Genomic DNA, 19,717 nt, shown 5'->3' with positions numbered 1-19,717 from the left:
CTCTGGCCATAGGCAGTTAGCTTCAATTAACTCCCAGATCTCCTTATATGGGCAAAGATGGCAGCTTTGGATCCTTTTTGTAGGCGAACTCAGAGAAAGTCTAATAAGGGGAGAAGGACCACTAGCGAAATACTTCCGCATGGTACTGCAACTAGAGGGCGATCGCGAGCAAGTGATGAATGAATGAGTGGCAATGAAGCTGAACCCCCCCAGTACCACATTTGTCGTTATATAATTTTTTCTCCTAAAATTGCATTAATGCATGCGATTCAGGATAACTTGACTTGACAATCAGCTGACCAATACAATTTTCAATTATTCCTAAAAACCCTTTCAAAGTTTTCATGTCACGTGACACAAGCGAACCACTTTACGGCCATAGACCTAAAAGAAGGTTCAGCTTCACGACGGTCGTAATCGGTCGCGATTGTCGCGAGCATCCATGGGCTAAATGCTAGCATGTTACAGGGAAAACGGCCCATCCTATGAAAAGCAGAAAGGACATGAGTGACTTTTTATTTCATTTCCAGTGGAAAACCTATACTCAGGTAGCTACTACGACCAGTGGCGGTTCTAGACTGAATTACTCCCCAGGCGAGATCCTCCACGAGCGCCCCCATGAGTGTTTTTTGACGCACTTTGCGTCAGTCGGGCTCATAGGGTTAAGCGCTCGTGCCGCCCCATACAAGATGCCGCCCCGGGCGACCGCCCGGTTCGCCCGTACCTAAAACCGCCACTGACTACGACAATGTACATTAAGAAATGAAGTTGTCAACTGTGAAAAAAACGAGTTCTAGCCGCCTAGCCCCATAGACCACAATTCATTTATCACTTGCCCCTAGCGGAATTTCAACAGATTGCAGGAACAATCCGGTACAATGGAGTTAATAGGAAGTGGACCGGCTCTCCCTAAAGGGGCTCTGGCGAACTTCAGAGGTCTATTGTTTGATCACTTGCTTGTGATCGCCCCTAGTGGAACTGCAACAGGAACTGCAGGTACAATGGAGTTAATAGCGAGCGGACCGGCTCTCCATAAATGGGCTCAGATCTCAGTTAAACTGCCTATCTTTTACTGTCTATGGTCCCTACCAGAGTGGTTAAACGGTCTATGGCTGCCTCTCAACTTCTCTCCTCGACCCTCGTTCCCACTGATTTATAACTAAAACTGGATAGACTATCCTATTGTTGCCGTCCCATCATTCTTTATGTAGATCAGTGAGGATGAGGACCGAGGAAGGAAGGAAGGATGTATTAAGACTAAATGAGAGGCACCCTATGGCTACCAGGCACCTCCGCTCCATCTTCTATTTTGGCAGTTCGCAAACAGCTTTTAGATGCATTACTGCCACCCTCTGTGTGGGGAAATAATCCTGTCGTTTCCAAGTAGTCGTCCTAATAAAAAAAGTAGGTTACATTGTTCCCCTTCCCCAGAATTTCTTTGCAGTATATCAGTAACATTCAGATACATTACTTCAGTGTTTGTCGTTCCTGATTGTAAAGTTCTATAACATGTTCTATGGTTTCTTGCTTACCACACCAGAGACAATATTGACCACACTCACAGTTACCAGGTTAACCATCAGCATGTTCTTATTAGAACTAATTTGTAGTTTTAATCCATTATTTGTGCACTAGTGCACTGTCATGTTGGAACAGGAAGGGGCTATCCCTGTGCTGGGCTTGGTCCCAATTAGTTTCAGTGAAAGGAACTCTGAATGCTTCAGCAGTAACATTCCATGCTCCTAACTTAATGGGAAGTTTGGGGATGGCCCCTTCCTGTTCTAACATGACAGTGCACCAGTGCACAAAGCAAGGTCCATAAAGACATGGATGACGGAGTTTGGTGTGGATGAATTTGACTGGCTTGCACAGAGTCCTGACCTCAACCCAACAGAACAGAACACTTTGGGATGAATTAGAGTGGATCAAGGGGGCAGGCATATTCCCGGAAGTAGAAACACGAAATGAGCTGGTGATCAACGCTCTGCTAACTCCCATGGACGGCCATAGATTGCAGATTTTTTTGCGATCCCATTCATGTAACATGTGCCGTTTGTCGCCCTTATAGCTTCTGTGTATTCTATATAGGGTATCGAAGGCAAAACTAATTCACGTCTTCCCCGTATATAACGCTGGTTTCCCGTAAAGAAGTATAGTTAGTATGTTGGTTGGAGGGAAGCTAACGTTCGACAGGAGATTCCCCGTCATGTTTGGATAAGAAGCTCAGTCCAGCCTGCACGAAAACCATAACGGAAAGTCATTCGCAAGATCAGTGAAAAAGCGTGTAGCCTACGTTAGCCTACTGTTTGATGGGGCAAAGCATTACCTAGAGGCAAGTAAACATAATAATAATAATATTAAAAACGAACGTTAATAACGGATTGACAGTTGTTGGGAAAATCCCATCTACCAGACGAGTTACAGCAATGTACAGGATGGCTAACGTCACGAAATGAGTACGAGTCTGCACAGTACGATGGAAAGTAAACAGATTTTTGTTTCAGCCCCCTCCCATTGAGAACAACGGAGTCAGTTTGTCCATTTCTTTTAGGTCTATGGAGTGGATACTGAGAGCCATTCTCCTCATCCAACATCAGTGTATAACCTCACAAATACGCTTGAGGAAGAATGGTCAAAAAATCCCAATAACACACTCCTAAACCTTGTGGAAAGTCTTGAAGCTCTTACAGCTGCAAAGAGTGGACCGACATCATAATAAAGTTATAATAAACAATGGATTAAGGATGGGATGTGACTGAAGTTCATATGTGAGTCAAGGCGGGTGAGTGAATACTTTTGGCAATATAGTGTAGATAAGCCTAACTGTTAGGTACTTTCTTAATCTACACATAGGCATGCATAACAGGGTTATTAACATCACAATATTGCAAAATGAAAACAATAAATTGGCCACAGCTATTTAAAATGTATACATGCTAAATCCAAATGCAACTTAATTTGTCATTGTCATCTAAACAAAATGCAAACAGAAATTGCACAAGTTGCCTTCTAAAAGTTACAGTATCTTTCAGGAACAGTAATGAGGACCAGTCAGTCAGTCAGCCAGTCGGAACAGTCGACATTAGAAAATATGTATTTTTTTACTGAAAAAAATATTACAATACAAAACTAGTATTTTCATGATGAACATGGTCTCCCCCAGCCCTTCCGTAGCCATCATCTCTGAACACCTTGTGCTGCCATTCTTAGTCCAAACCATCCTAACAGACAAGGGAACTGCACACATGTCTCGCCTTGCATACAAACACAACAGGGATTGCCAACCTTGACAGAGGCTCAGCTACACAGTAGATCTCTTGGCCAAATTCCAGAAAGCGCCACCCTTTCATTTCTTCCAGGACATCTTAGCGGGAGTACAACTCAGAACAGATAAGCCAGCCTTTCCTCAAACTTCTCAGTATTGTCCTGAACATCTCAGTAGCATGAAGAATTTCAACTGTTTCTTTTTTTCCTTCTCATTCTACCTTTCCCTCCTTTTGCTCCTTTTCTGCTGTTCCCCTCCTCAGCTCCTGGTCCATGGTGGCGCTGGATGTGGTTCTTGAGGCTGACGTTGTGGTTGAAGCACTCCCCACAGTCCTGACACTTGAAGGGTTTCTCCCCTGTGTGGAGGCGCATGTGGGACTTGAGGTGACTTGGCTGGTTGAAGGAGCGGTCACACAGCTTACAGCTGTAGGGCCTCTGTCCCGTGTGGACAGCCATGTGTCTAATGAGCACACAAGGAGAATGGAAGCCCTTACTACAGACCTCACAGATGTGCTTCCCATTGGGCCAATGGCTCTTCCTGTGGGCGCACCAACTGGGGCGGTCTGCAAAGCGTAGGGAGCAGTGAGGGCAGTGGTACTTCAGCAGCTCTTCTACATGGCTCTCCTCATGCTCCCCCTTGTCTTCAGGGGACTTAAAAGCCTTAAGGCAGTAGCGGCAGGTGAGTATGTACTTCTCATTGTGGATTCGATTGATGTGTGTTTGGAGTCCAATCTCAGTGGCAAACCTTTTGCCACAGTTGGGACAGACGATGGGCTTTACTTTGTATTCGCAGATGTGACTGGGTCCACCATCGACCATGTTGACCATGGTGATGAACTTCCCACAGTCCACACAGAGCTTACGAGGAGGCCTAATACCGTGGCATTTTAGAGCATGACTTTGGAAGGCCGTTAGACTTTCAAAATGGACAGCCAGGTCCTCAATGTGCACAGCCTGAGAATGGACATCTGGAAATGTTTCAGTGTTCAGGCTAGAGGACTCCTCATGGGTATTTTCATTGGCCGCAGTATCGTATAATCCTTGGATGTCAATGTAACTAGCTCCTGGCCTTCTAACTTTATTGGTAGCTGCAACCAAGAGACCTCCAGTAGTAGTCACCCCTTGACTGCTTCCACTATCATCTTGGTTGCCATCAGTTGCTGTCCATTGTTTTGATCCACAGCCAGGTCCTTGGTTGGCATCATTAGACATGTCCTGGTTGTTACATCCTATGGTTCCCTGGTCACTGCAGGTGTCCTGGTTCCTGCTGGAAATAGATTCCTGGACGCAATTGTTGGTGGTTTCCCCGTTGTTAGTTGGGGTAACCTCTTTATTGGCATCACTGGTGTCTATCTTCTTGGGTTTAATGCCACACTGGAAACAGCCATAGAGTCGACTATGGCACTGTCTGAAGCAGCTGTGTTTAAACCTGGACCTACAGACAGAACACCAAACCAGAGGTAAGATGGGTTCTGCATCAGGATTGAATCCACGCTTTGACTTCCTAAATGCTCTAGGGACAAATTCAGCATCGGAATTCTTATCTTCAGATGCTGAGGACTGCTCCACTTCCTCACAGCTTGGATACCAATCATCATCAACACTGTCCTGCCCCTCCATGTAGTCTTCTTCCAGATCAGCTACTTCATCCTCATGTTCCATTTCTTCTTCTATTCTGTAAACAATCATCTCATCCCCAGAGACAGAGGAATGGCTGTCATTTTTGTCACCTTCCTCTTGGTCATTCAATCTGTTGTTCGAGGCACCAGGTGTGTGGATAACAAAATTATTTACCTGTAGAAGACAAGAGCACATGTTCACAGTGAGTCTAAGGCAAATGGCATTACCACAAACGTGTGTGTGTTTATATAAATTTTAGATTAAGGCTTTGTGGATTTATATTCCCCCTTTTGGCTTTAAGAAATGAAAGTAAAGAGGCCTGGAGACAATCAGTACCTTTTCAACCCTCGTATGGCCCAAATTCTCTGAGGTGTCAGCAAGAGATCCCTCGTCCACAAATGTTTGGTTTGGTGGGTGGTGACCTTTGACTTCTTCCTCTGATTGGTTAATTTGATCTTCCTCTGACTGGCTTAATAGGTTGCGATATTTGACTTCTTCGTCGTCAGACTCGGAATCCCCAAAAGACAACAGCACTGTCTCTTCAACAACCTTGTAAAACACAAAAACAGCTGCTTTCAATCATCTGGACTATATCAACAGTAGCCGTTAACTGACTGAACGCCGCCTCATCCGCGGCTAGGTTTAACCGGCCATTCCCCGGCTAGGTCAGTGAGGACAAGAGGCGCGATATTCGAAAGCCGCCTCGGTGTAGGCGTAAACATGTAAGAACTGGGTGTGAAGTTGAACAGTGACGTACAACAACATAGGCGTCGAAGTCTCGTGACACTACTGTCATTCTCAAAACAGCGGTGCAGCTCTCTGTCAAGTTCTCTGCTCCTCCGTTTGATATTTCTAGATCTTCTGACTAAGTTTACTCTACTTATCCAAACTGACGACATCACCACTGTCACTAGATATAAAGCAAACATTGATTTTCACTCGGTGCTATTCACTGACCGTACAAAAAGTGTCATTAGTAGCCTATGCAGTAGCCTATGCACCTGTTCTATACAGTCTGGTATGCACTGTTGTTTGTGGCTAGCTAGACTTGCTAGCGCGGCTCGGATATGCTTGTGTTACGTTCATGCAAGGGGGAAATGTAGCCTACGGCTAAGATGGTTAAGCAGCCTGTTGTCATAAGATAGTTGACGGTTACGCATTATATAGGTGTACTAGACTAGTCAGCTGATGTGTTGTGGGATAAGGGGTTTATGTTACGGGATGCCACCCATGTTGTGGGATATAGCCACGGGGATCTTAAACAGGCCACTGCCATGTAATGTCATTCCTCATATTCATCTGGTAATAAACATTTCCTAACAGAGTAATTCTTACCTCGTCACAATATTAACTCTCCACTCATTCCGCTTGGACTATGCATTATACCTTTCACTGCCTCACGCCAGGTTCCAAACTGTCTTCCTAACAGCAGGGTCATTCCACGCCAAATCAACCAGAGCCCACGCACTTGCGTCTCAAAAAAATCTGAAAAAAATACCATGTGTGCCTATGTTACCCAGGAGACACTCTGTAAAATGTTTTTGTGCTAAGATCAATACTTTTCAAGTAACAGCCAGTTTTACAGGGGGAGGGGGGTGTCAAATTTGTTCTACCTCTTTTTTTTGTCAAAGTTCACAAGCTCATTGCTCAAGAACTAGAATCTGTAGGAGGCTCAAATTTTGCAGGCTGGTGCATAAATAGGAATAGTATGTAGTAAAATCACCACGAGTAGTCTGGATGATCCTGCATGGTCATAGGAGTCCCTCAAAGTTGATCAAAATTTTTTTGGAGTTTTTGGCTGGGTTCTGTTTAGGCCTTCAGAAGACACATATTTACTCAACATAGACTCTTGGGTTTTTTTTCTTATTGAGATAAGTAGAAACACTCTCCGAAAAAGCAATGAAGAGAAAAGAAAGTTCATCAGGGACTGAACAGCAGACCTCACAAGTTTGAAAAATACATTTGGATCTCATATTCAGAGCACCTTAACACCTTGTGGGAATATACAAAGATTTTTTTTATATTTTTTTCTATAATCTGCATTACCTCTTCTTTTTAAAAACACCAATTTGACTTGTCTTATGCAAATCTTTCTTTTTCATTTCCCACCCTGAACAAGGGCAAAATGCACCATAGAGATCTATTGAGAGATTTGTTTTGTATAGAGTAACCACTAGGTGCCACTAAAATCACTGAATCACTGAAATTGCCGGGTGGGGACAAAACATATTGATCTCAATGGTGCATTTTGTCCATGTTTAGGGTGGAAAATGAAAAAGAAAGATTCGCATAAGACAAGTCAAATTGGTGTTTTTAGAAAGAAGAGGTAATGCAGATTAATGAAAAAAATATAAAAAAAATCTTTGTATATTCCCACAAGGTGTTAAGGTGCTCTGAATATGAGATCCAAAATTATTTTTCAAACTTGTGAGGTCTGCTGTTCAGTCCCTGATGGATTTTCTTTTCTCTTCATTGCTTTTTCGGAGAGTGTTTCTACTGATTTCAAAAAGAGAAAAAAAATCAAGAGCCTATGTTGAGTAAAAATATGTCTTCTGTAAGCCTAAACAGAGCCCAGCCAAGAACTCCAATAAAATTTTGATCAACTTTGAGGGACTGCTATGACCATGCAGGATCATCCAGACTACTCGTGGTGATTTTACTGCATACTATTCCTATTTATGCACCAGCCTGCACAATTTGAGCCTCCTACAGATTCTAGTTCTTGAGCAATGAGCTTGTGAACTTTGACAAAAAAAAGAGGTAGAACAAATTTGACACCCCCCTCCCCCTGTAAAACTGGCTGTTACTTGAAAAGTATTGATCTTAGCACAAAAACATTTTACAGAGTGTCTCCTGGGTAACATAGGCACACATGGTATCTTTTTCAGATTTTTTTGAGACGCAAGTGCGTGGGCTCTGGTTGATTTGGCGTGGAATGACCCAGCAGTTACAATCAGCATTTTTGTGATAACAACAAAACAGCTCTGCAAAGTTTAAACCAACGATGCTAATCGCGATTAGCGATTAGCCATTTAAAATGCAGAGCCTACCCTCATAAGGAGACCTCTCCAATTCAGAAAAATGCATTAAACTAAAATTGGACAACGTTGTTATGTTTCTTAAACCTTAGGGTGGGTATGATATAGGCCTAGCCTACATGCTTTAACGAAATACGTTGTCAATGGTTATTTGAGCAAGCTAGCCAAGGTCTAGCTAATTCATCCTGGCTGTAGATAAAGCAGGATAGGCTATGTTTTCCCAATATGTTAGCAATTAATAAATAAATGCTGAGATGTTTGGCGATTTAATTGCCATTGACATTTGAAAGAACAGTGTGCTAGATGGACCACAAGGACCAGTGTTAATATGTGAACAGTATGATGATGATCTGACAGCTGTGCTCAGCATAGTCAGCTGTTTGCTGATTTTAAGTCTTTCAGCAGTGTGTGCACAACTCTCGTTGTTGACAGCTCCGCCCATGTCTCAGCTAGCCGCCGCATAGCCGGCTCGTGTCCTCACTGCAGTCGCCCCGGCGATATGTGTACCCTCAGGGGAGGACAATTGGCAGCGTAAATCACCTCGTCAATTAGCCGGCTATCAGTGAGTACAGTCGGGACTAGCCGCCTAAAAGCCCGTGCATCGCCGGCTAGCTGTGCAGTCAGTAAACGGCTAATGACAACACATGATTTTCAGACTTTGTTAATATAATCAATAGGATTCAAATGGATGTACTGCTTAAAAAGGAACAGCAACAAAGAAATCAATGCTCAATAGGGGCACTTCAAACTACTGAATCCAATGCACGATAAACCCTAGTACAATTGCGAAGATATATATTTTTAATAGTTCTGCTATTTAATAGTTTTGCCACAGTTGGGACAGACGATGGGCTTTACTTTGTGCTCACAGATGTGACTGGGTCCACCATCTACCATGTTGACCATGTTAATGAACTTCCCACAGTCCGTGCAGAGGTCTCGAAACTCTGCCATGCCACTGCATGACAAACACACCATACCTACTGTGAAGCATGGTGGGGGCAACATTATGGTTTGGGGATGTTTCTCTTCAGTGGGGACTGAGCAATTGATCAGGATAGAAGGGAAAATGGATGCTGCCAAGTACACCCAAATTCTTGAGGAAAACCTGCATCCCTCTGCTAGACAGCTGAAGGCCGTGGCACGGTCCTCCGTCTGCGTCACGCGCACGCGGCACTGGTGAGCGCGTGACGAGAATTGCGTCATTTTTACGGCATGCGTCGCGTTTTTGAGTCGACCAAAATTTAAGACCGCGCGTCTCTTTCACGCGTAGACTGCGCATGTGTGAAACGGAACTGCTGTAAAGACGCCGCTCCAGTAGGTGGAGCACGTACAGAAATAGCGCTTAAAACTCAGCAGAGACAGAAGAACACTTAAACTGACGTTTCCTACACGCTAACGTTGTTATATGATGACAAAACATTAGTCTTTGAGTATTTTAATAGTCAGTTGTAAACAAAGACCTCCTATGTAATCCAAGTTGTGTAAATGGACTGAAGTTCGCTCTAAATATATACTTTTATCGATTATGCTAACCGTTAGCATCTCTATGGGATTTCCCATACACATTAGCCATAAGCTAACCCATTAGTTTAGCTGTAACTTGGAATGCTAGCCTACAGTACGCGTGGTGTGCTGTGCCTGTTCTGGTGGATGATAAATGGAGAGATGTGAAGAACCAACTCATCAAACTTTTCAGCAGACATGAGAAAGTACTCGTGGTGCTTCTCCTCAACTAACAGCTGCATCTTTTGTGTATTTAAGTGTGGAACACTCCTTCCCTGGCTCTTCCTAGTTCAGTGGTCGCACATCCCAGAGTATCACAGTTAATTCGTAGTGCGCCGGCGCTAACCTTGATCGGCTGGCGCGCATTCAGGACACAGACATTGGAGTATGCCTCGTATACGCGTCTAAAATGACGCACGTCAAACGTCCAGTGCCGCGTGCGCGTGACGCAGACGGAGGAGCGTGCTAGAGCCTTGAGGATGGGGAGGTCATTCGCCATCCAACATGACAATGATCCTAAACATACTGCCAATAGAACAAAGCAGTGGCTTAAGGATAGGATGGTGGCCCCAGCCGTGGCGCAACTGGCTGGGGCACCTGCAGCGCACGCCGGCGACCCGGGTTCGATTCCCGCCCCGTGGTCCTTTCCGGATCCCACCCCGATTCTCTCACCCATTCGCTTCCTGTCTCTCTCTACTGTCCTGTCAAAATTAAAGGCACAAAAGCCCAAAAATATATACTTAAAAAAAAAAAAAAAAAAAGGATGTGAATATCCTTGAGTGGCAAAGTCAGAGCCCTGACTTAAATCCTATAGAAAATCTGTGGATTGACTTGAAAAGAGCATTCCATCGCCATTCCCTACAGAATTTGACTGAATTTTAACAATTCTGCATGGATAATTGGGCAAATATCCCCCTATCTAGGTGTGCAAAGCTATAATAGAGACATATCCAAACAGATTGATGGCTCTAAGACAAAAAAAGTATCTATCTCAAAAGGGTATGATGACTTTCTATAGGCACTGTACTTGTGACCTGCCAAACAGGTGTCCCACCTATGATGTTAGTTTGCTAGTTTGTTACCATCTCTCGCTGACACTTTTTTTGAATGAATGGAATGTTAGCGTAGTTTTAATGGTAATGTATAATTCGCGGAATGATTACTAGCAGTTAAAAGTCTCGAGTGGGATTGTGCTGTGATACTGCAACTCATGATGACTCATGGAATGTCTCTAGTTCATTCAGATATGAATAAACAGTTCGACTGGATCTAACTGTTGTATTGATGTGCATTGATGACCAGAAATAAATCAATATGCATATTATAACAACATACGTAGTTTGGGGTTAACGGTAACCATTTTTGAGGCCATTTAAAACGCACCAAATCAACAGGCCACCTGTTCACCATTCAAATCAACAGGCCACCTGTGCACCATTCAACAGCCTCAGAAAATGGTTACAGTTAACCCTAAAGTACCACAACATTTTTACAAGTCTCAAAAATATCTTCCCTACAAATGAGAGAATGTGAGTACCTTCTCTATCTTCATGTGGCAAGAGTCCTTTGAACTGTTCGCATGATGGAGCCCTCTGACTTCCTCGTCTTCTTCACGGCATAATGCGTCCTGAACTTGAACTTCATCCTTCTCCTCAGATTCCGTGACCCTAATGCGATCTACGACTTCTTCGTCAGTTTCAGTGTCTGAGCCCCCAAAAGACAACAGCACCGTCTCCTCAACAACCTTTGTGAAACACCAACAAAGTTGTTTAAATCCATGTGGATTTCAACCAGTCTCTTAATAAACCTTAATTTCCCAAAATTGTCACAGAACATGTGTGGGACTATTTAGAAATTCTAGACCTATTCCTGCAGCTTCCTCAGACATAATTTGACTGAGTATATACACATTGAGCTAATTTCCAAACAAGGTATAAACAAGTTATAAAGCACCTGGCCCCTACCTCCTAGTTAGAGCACATGTTGGCCCCTACCTCCTAGTTATAGAGCATGTGGTGGCCTCTACCTCCTGGTTATAAAGCACCTGGCCCCTACCTCCTGGTTATAGAGCACGTGGTGGCCCCTACGGGCCCAACCTCCTAGCTATAAAGCACCTGGCCTCTACCTTCTAGTAAGAGCACCTGGCCCCTACCTCCTGGTTAAAGCACCTAGCTCCTACCTCCTGGTTAAAGCACCTGGCCCCTACCTCCTGGTTAGAGCGCCTGGCCCCAACCTAGGGATGGGTATTGATAAGTTTTTATCAATATCGATGGCATTATCGATTCTGCCTATCAATCCAATTCCTTATCAATTCTCTTATCGATTCCCAAAAAATGTAGGTGCACCCACATTTTTCATTGCATCGCCTTTAACGCCAAAAGGTCACCTTTTATCGCTCTCCTTTCATATAATGTGAATGATTTTTTAACAATAAGGCGTAGAAAAAGCTTGTCTTTATTTAAAACACAATAAGGAATATAGCCTACATATTCTTTATAAAGAATTATAAAGATACAGTATATATATAATATAATATAATTCTTTATATATTCTAATCTATACTACTGACATTTCTGATATTCATGACATTCATGACTATTCATATAATTCAGCTGTCGGCTTGAAGCCTCAAATTGTAAACAAAGTAGCATAGTTGGCTAGCTTATTATAGTCTACTGGTTGGACTGTTCAGTTTCCCCACGTGTGTTTAAGTTGCAAGGTAGGATAATACTTTTTTCTCCTTGGGACAGGCCCTTTTGAGTCTTACAGTTGGAAAACATTGAGATGATCAGTCAACTTGAATGCAAGAGTTTGAATCAAATTTGTGCAGTAGCCTACGCTATGATGCTAACCGAAATTAATTATAATGTCGCTAGTTGTCTTCTATGCGTCATTGGTTTCACGATTGTGAATGTGCATGTCGGGTGTCCATTGAGCGCGCACGAGAGAGGGAGAGGGAGAGAGAGCAGGCCAAGGGGGTTACTTATATACAGTTTGGCAAAGTTGCACGCATAGTCAACAATTAAAACTTGTGAAGGAAACGTATGCTTTCACCCGAGCAGCGTCAGGTGCACCTAGAATTATTTTCAGGCACACTCTTAAACATTTTGGGCGCATATGCACTCTGGAGCCCTGGACCGGGCAACGTTAGCACCCCTCCGTAGGCTGTCGAACACGACACTCTTGGAGCTTAATCCCATGCTCCACGGACAAATGTTTTAACATATTGCTGGTATTACTACCCTTACACGATAACAATACTGTACTGGTTGCAGACGGCAGAATATTCATCACGTTTAGTGAAATGGGGCCAGGCTTTGGATCTCTTCCTCCTCTCGGGGTTGACTTGTAGTATGTCGTCGCAGAGGGCGTGTAGTAACACAAAATTTCAGGAAAACCGGAAAAAGTCCCGACGTCATGCAGGCTGAGGTAATCGTTAAGGGAATCGATAACAAAAAAGACGTACGATGTCGATTGAATTGATAAGTTAAACCCGGTTCCAAGACGGAACCGGTTATCGATGCCCAACCCTACCCCAACCTCCTGGTTATAAAGCACCTGGCCCCAACCTCCTAGTTATAGAGCATGTGGTGGCCCCTACCTAGTTAAAAAGCACCTGGGGCCGGTTGCACCAACAGGGTTTACGCCCAGTCTTAAACTACACCGGTCTTAACTCAGCGTTCTAAGTCAAACCTGATAGATACGCCAGTTGCACCATCTAGGCTTAAGCCTTCTTTTCGCTAAGACCGGGCGTAAATCTTAAGCCTACTCAGTAGTAAACATTTAAGCACTTCTCACAGTCGTTTTTACAGCGCAAACTACATTGTTATTATTCTCATGCTCGCTTATTAGCCAGCTATAACACTCGTATTAGGTGGACACTCACTATGCCAGCCTGGCAATCATTTAAAGGGGCTTTCGGTATCATTCACAAATTAAAAACCTTTAACAGCTTATTGTACATTCCTAATAGGATAATCATACACTTGGAAACATTTCAAAGATACATAGGTATCTAGCCCGCCCTGCAATTACGTTTAGTGTATAAAAATAAACCGTCTAACATTACATTTGTTAGATATAATTGCATACCTGTTACGACATTCCTAGCACAACGTGGCTGGTTGGCTGACGTTATTCTGTATTCCAATGGGTCTAGCTCTTTACATAACCTATAGGCCTATGTAAACTTTTTACCTGCATTTTACAGTGCCGATAACGCTTCTACCAGTTAGTGTTGTTCTGCCATAGCCTATTGGTAGCCTTATCTCTGAAAAGATAACGCTATAATGCGTCTCCTTGCTTATTCTATATCAAGACATAATGAGAAGGAACTACAGTAATTATGTTAAGTTATTTATTTATAGGCTAGAGTTAAATAGGTGCCACTTCCACGCATTAGGCTACATGTCACACATTCGCCTTCATTCACTTTAACCGCGGTCCTCTCCGAACGGGGGCGTGATTGACAGCAGAGAATCTCTGAAACAGGCAAGTTGTCATTGTTCCGTAGGCATTCACATGGACACGCATCGCTAAGACCGGGCGTAGTTAGGACTAGTTCGGCTGGTGCAACCGACTTTAGTTGAATTCTAAAGACTGGGGCCGGTTTCACTAAGATAGACTGTGACTATAACTTAGACTAATGGTATAGTCAGACTTAGCATAGACGTCTAAATAATAGTGTTGTACAAAGCAGTTAAGACACCGACTATCCTAAGTAGGACTAGATGCAAAGAACTGTGGGTAATCTGGGTATTTTAAGACTCCTTTCAAAACAAAAAACATGGCCGAGTGAACACTAACCACGTAGCTTTTACTCACTCAGAGAACCTGTGCATTTTGGAGGAGTTTAACACGTACAAAGACTTTTTTGTGTCATGCATAGTGGCCAGTGTGGTTGTCGTTGCTGGCTAACGTAACGGATAAATATTTTGCTCCCGACTTGTCCTACCCATGTTCTATCCCACTTCACCGTAAGAGGCATTGTAACGTTAGCTGGCTAGCTGGCTAGGAAGCTAAGTTACTTTCACCATGCAACTTACCAGTCCGCATGCTCTTTTAATGTGTGCATTACACGTTTAAGGTCGTTTACATTTTATTCGTAGGCAGGAACATACATTGTTGCCTTAATCTAGCCAGGTTAGTTTAAAGCAGACGCTGTAGGCCCTGCTAGCCTGCTTATTTCAAATGGAGAAGCTAACGTAATTTAGCACCTTTTCTGTTGTTACAATGGTGATATAGCACTTAAGACCCATGTTAGCCTGGGGGTGAGGTGTCTATTTTTTTAAGTCTAAAATTAGATAGTCTTAACTTTTGTGAAACTGGCTTACTTGCATTAGACTGGTCTATAAAGAAATGTAAGACCTATCTTAACCCATAGACCAGTCTAAACTACCTTAGTGAAACCGGCCCCTGGTCTTAACAAAGACCAACTTAGCAGTTAGGACCAGACTTAGTAAAGACCAGTTGGTGCAACCGGCCCCTGGCCCCTACCTCTTGGTTGCTTGCTGGGTCTCTGATGGTCTGTTCAGGTTCATGGCTTCTCCACTTTCTATTGGCTTGACACTGCTGGCAGTTCTGCGTCACGTTTAAGACCCTTCCCTCACGCCTCTTACGGATGCTGCATGCGCTGCAGCACTCAAAGCACCTCTGGAACAGCTGCAGCAGGCATTCCAACTGCACGACGATCTCGTCTGCACCAATATGGCTGAAAGAGGACAGAAAACTGAGCACAGTCAGACTACAAACATGATGGCTATATGTTCATTATACAGTATGTCTCAGAAATCCCCACCACAGGCACTTCGCCCCACACATTGAAGGTCTGAAAAAGTCTTAACTAGAGGAAGATGCACTGCTCTACGAGAAGATAATATCTTAAAGCAACATAAGTTTTGCTCTCGGGGACCATCGATTTGGGAAACAGTATGGCCTTCTACTACTGTCGTAACATTTGTCATGGTTACACCAGAGGATACACATGCATTTGTTGACAAGCCGATACCCCCGAACTCTGAAGGAGTTCTCACGTCTTGGGCAGACTGCCTGCGCTGCCTGTGAAATGTCTTCATTCCAGGTACAGTGGCATTTATTTCAGTCAATATAACGTCAAAAGATCGCCAAAAGATCACATAGCTCACATTTACAAGCCAGTGTCATGATAGTAGCCTATTGCCTACTGTTTTACAGAATGGCTATGCTAATTCAATTCAATGTTTGTGTCGTAGGTAATAGTCACATATCGTCAATATTATAATATCATAGATTCATCTGCAAAGTTGAAAAATCGATTTGCATTATAGCCTGAGGCAAGACACTTTCACCAGAAAAAACAAATAAATATCAGTATCAGCCTGCAGTCATTAGGCTAGCCTAAAAAATGATTTGGCCTTCTAATCATGTATTATTTACTTGCAAAAATGTAGCCCCTAAAAAACGTTTAGACATTCAGACTTTTTTGTCCTAAAATAAGGGGCTTTGTCATATAGCACTACTCCCAACATTAGGCTGTACAAAGTTTACATTTGTATCATAACACTTCCGTCATGTTTGATCAGGAATCTGTTGTTCAAGACTATGCCTCTGACTCTGCTTTATCGGATTTTGAGCCCCCCACATAGTACATCTGGGAGAGGCAGGGTCAGAGGGAAGGAACAGGTAGAGGTGGGGGAGGGGAGGGGAGGGGGAGAGGGAGGATACAAGAGGACATGGACCCTGAGAGCCAGCAGAGGACTCAGAGTTTGCAGGATCTGTGTGATGCATACATGCAGGCCACAATCCAGGCGTTGGAGCCTAAGCAAAGGGATGCACTCCTCCAGAGGGTCATGACAAGACTCGACGGCTTGATGTTTGATGTGCTGGCTTTGCTGGAGGATTCTAAACAGTCCGTGATGGAGGTGTTCTCCACTGGTGCACCTATTCAAACTGCAGGGAAATGAACCCTGACCTTGAGAGACTCTGCTGCAGGCAAACACCATCTGCGTCAGTAACATGACATGGCCCATGTGCCTATATCCTATAGACGAAGGGGTGTTACGGTTGGCTCGGGCAGCCCGGAACGACATATTTGCGATTGAATATAACCAGGAGCCAGGGGTAGAGCAAAAGCAAAATAGACACTCAGCCTATCGCCAGTTTGTGCTCTAGCAGCATGGTCCCCGAGGGCAACAGAATACTCATCCTGAGCTGCTGTGTGTGGCGACTCAGAAGCATGTTTTCCAGACAAGGGCCCAGTATACACTAATCCAGTGCGAACTTTATGGGCGCTGCCATCTTGAATATCGCCATTACTGCGTGCCTGCGAGTATGACGAGTGACACTTGCCTGTGCTTTTCAATGAAAGCGTCAGAGAATGTCTAACAAGAGATTTCTTAGCAGCCAGCCACGCAGTAATGGCGGCGCTGTGTTAGCCTGGCACGCCCTCCCAGTGACGCAACACCTTCGGCGTTGCTGTCGCTGGTCTGGTCAACTGCTAATCGGGAAGGATTTCTGAATTCCCCAAATCTGCGGAACTGCCCCCTTTGGTCGAGAACCAATCAACTTTGAGCAGCTCCAACGGCTCTGGGTAGAGGCGTGTTCAAGGCAGAGGAAAGAGTGTTGTTATTGGTTTAAACTCGGCAAACCGCTTTCTGACATCGACCAGTAGCAAATCGAGGCACTTAAAGGAGGCGGGTCAACCAAGCGCTTGGAGAAACCGTGTAGCACAGGCTCTTGGTCAGACGAACCCTGTGATCCATTTGTATCGTAAGTCGCCCGCCCGAGTTGAAAAGTGTAAATTACCCAGCTTTCTTGCGGCATTTTACGGAGGAACGCCCCCTTTACCTCGGAGTACTTGCGAGTACCCCGAGTTGGGCTTACGACCTGTCAACAATCATGGCTGCGCCCATAGTTGAGATGAGATGACATGTGTTTTCTTTGTATTTGTACCTTGTTGGTCGTTTTAATGACAATGGAATGCTTTAGAATAGAATAGAATAGAATATATCCGTGAGGGAAATTCAGTTCTCTGCATTTAACCCAATTTAACCGAATTAGTGAACACACAGCACACAGTGAACACACAGTGAGGTGAATCACACAACCCAGAGCAGTGAGCTGCCTGCCCAACCAGTGGCGCTCGGGGAGCAGTGAGGGGTTAGGTGGCACTTCAGCCGTGGTGGACTGGTCAGGGATCGAACCGGCAGCCTTCCAGTTACAAGCCCGAAGCCCTAACCAGTACACCACGGCTGCCCCCTAACACACCAGACACACCCCCTTTAACACAACAGATTACATTGCTGCTTCAATCCGGTCACCAATTCATGCATTTAACGGTCTTGCTGTGCGTGTAATACAATGTAATGATTTGTTTTCCAGATGGTTTGCTAATGAGGCTAGCGCAAAACAATAACAATGACTAGCTAGCCTGCTTATGCCCACCTGGTTCATTAGAAATGCGACAGCACTTGTTGAAATCGCTCAAAAATGTTTATTATTCATTCACATTTACCATACCCAACAAGGGAGAATGAGGGACATCTTGTTGTGTTTTAGACAGATGTCCAGCACTAAGAGACAGTTGCTTCCCTGGTGGCATCCATGTTCTTTCCCAAAAGACTACAAACTCCAGCGTTCACGCTAGTCACTAATTCTCACATGTCGGGCGGGTAAACGTACGAGACTGACAACACTAAAAGGAATGCGCCATAAAGTCTCGCAGAGCCTTTCAAGTCGATGGCAACAGAGAATGTCTAATAAGGGGAGAACTGCCACTGTCGTTATACTTCCGGTTTTGAAATGGTTGCAGTTCCACGCTGTTCCATTAGAGGCGCTCACATTTGGAGAGCAGAATGCATGGAGGTCTATGGAGCAATACCCCTCAAAATCCACTTTTCTCAAACTATACATTTTTGTCAATTAATTTGGATGTTGTTTTCGAAAGGGGATGCAAAGAAATTACGTATTGCGTGGTGTTTGATTTTTTAGAGTCACTTATTTGCTTTAAAACGTCTTTTAACCTCTTAGGGCTTAGCGGCAACATACGTGGACAGAACATTTTAGCTTGTATGTCCACAATCGTGTTCACTACTGTATTGGGGATGCTTTGGACACGTACAAGGGCACTTATGCTTCCATCTGGTGATGTCAGAAGTGTCTAACATACTACGGTAAAAAAACAAAATGGCGGCAAACACAAGCGAAAATTCAAGTGGCCGCTCCATACACAAACATCTTCCAGGTAAAAAATCCTGTATTATTTTATAGCTTATTCTTATTTAGGTATTTAAAGAAGCGTTGAACATTAGTCATGACAAAAAAAATCGGAAAAAAACCTGTAAAATAAGAACAATAAGAACTCGCTAAACATGACGTACACGTATGTGTACGCAGGGACTGAAGTTCCTAGAGAAAAAAATTGAAAAAAAGTTTTTCTGGTGTAGCTAAAAGCTGTACATTGTCTAACTGTAATAAATAACAATTCAACAACTAAACATATACATACATAGATTAGTTGGGTTAAAAATGTCGGTAAACCCTCTGGATCATCAGTATGCCACTGCCCCCCACACACAGCACACTGCCCCCCACCCCACCCCACCCCACACAAACACACCTGATTGCAATTCACATATACCACACTTTTCCATGCAATCCACTACACTTACAATACTTCTCAACTTTTCACACACACACACACACACACACACACGCACACACACACACACACACACGACTGCCGTCCTACCCCACCTTCACCTAACTCCCCCTACTTCACTGCATCATAGGAAGCCACACTACTTACAGACAACATACAGCCCACCAAACCACTGTATCATCATATGACACTGCCCCACATACACAGCACACTGGCTAACACTCCTCCCCCCGCCCCCCCCCCCCCAAAATGCTTTTTGCACTTGCCCCTGCCCCTGGCCAACCCCCCATCACACACACACACACACACACACTGCCCCTTACCAGTGCCTTATTAGCCACATACATACAACACACTGCCCACCACCCTCCGGATAATCTGCCACTGCCCCACATACACAGCACACTGGCCAACCCCCCCATCACACACACACACACTGCCCCTTACCAGCGTCTTATTAGCCACATACATACAACACACTGCCCACCACCCTCTGGATCATCAGTATGCCACTGCCTCACACACACATGACACTGCCCCCCCCCACTCCCCCCCCCCCACCAACACACACACTTACAGGCTCCCTCTACTAGCTCGACCCCAGGTAGTTGGGTTGGCCCCTTGAGCCGTGGATCTGCCCAAGATTTCTTCT

General features: G+C 44.2%; 1 protein-coding gene across 4 annotated transcripts in view; it reads right to left on the bottom strand.

The window, feature by feature from the left end:
- Window positions 1–3,082: 3,082 nt before the first annotated feature.
- LOC134059361 (histone-lysine N-methyltransferase PRDM9-like) overlaps window positions 3,083–19,717 on the bottom strand; it is a 34,425-nt gene continuing 17,790 nt past the window's right edge. For 2 of the 4 annotated variants that reach the window (XM_062515701.1, XM_062515692.1), the window contains exons 2-5: window positions 14,925–15,138; window positions 10,966–11,172; window positions 5,221–5,433; window positions 3,083–5,058 (exon numbers count right to left, since the gene is read on the bottom strand). In XM_062515701.1, the coding sequence (XP_062371685.1) occupies window positions 3,454–5,058; window positions 5,221–5,433; window positions 10,966–11,172; window positions 14,925–15,138 (2,239 nt within the window). In that variant the 3' untranslated portion in view covers window positions 3,083–3,453. Of the gene's footprint in view, window positions 5,059–5,220; window positions 5,434–10,965; window positions 11,173–14,924; window positions 15,157–19,717 lie in introns of all 4 variants that reach the window. The other 2 variants (XM_062515682.1, XM_062515711.1) reach the window with 2 other exon arrangements.

Source organism: Sardina pilchardus, chromosome 2 (genome assembly GCF_963854185.1).
Source record: "Sardina pilchardus chromosome 2, fSarPil1.1, whole genome shotgun sequence".
Lineage (NCBI taxonomy): Eukaryota > Metazoa > Chordata > Actinopteri > Clupeiformes > Clupeidae > Sardina > Sardina pilchardus.
Note: the sequence above shows the minus strand (reverse complement) of the source record. Positions and strands in the feature narration are given on the sequence as shown.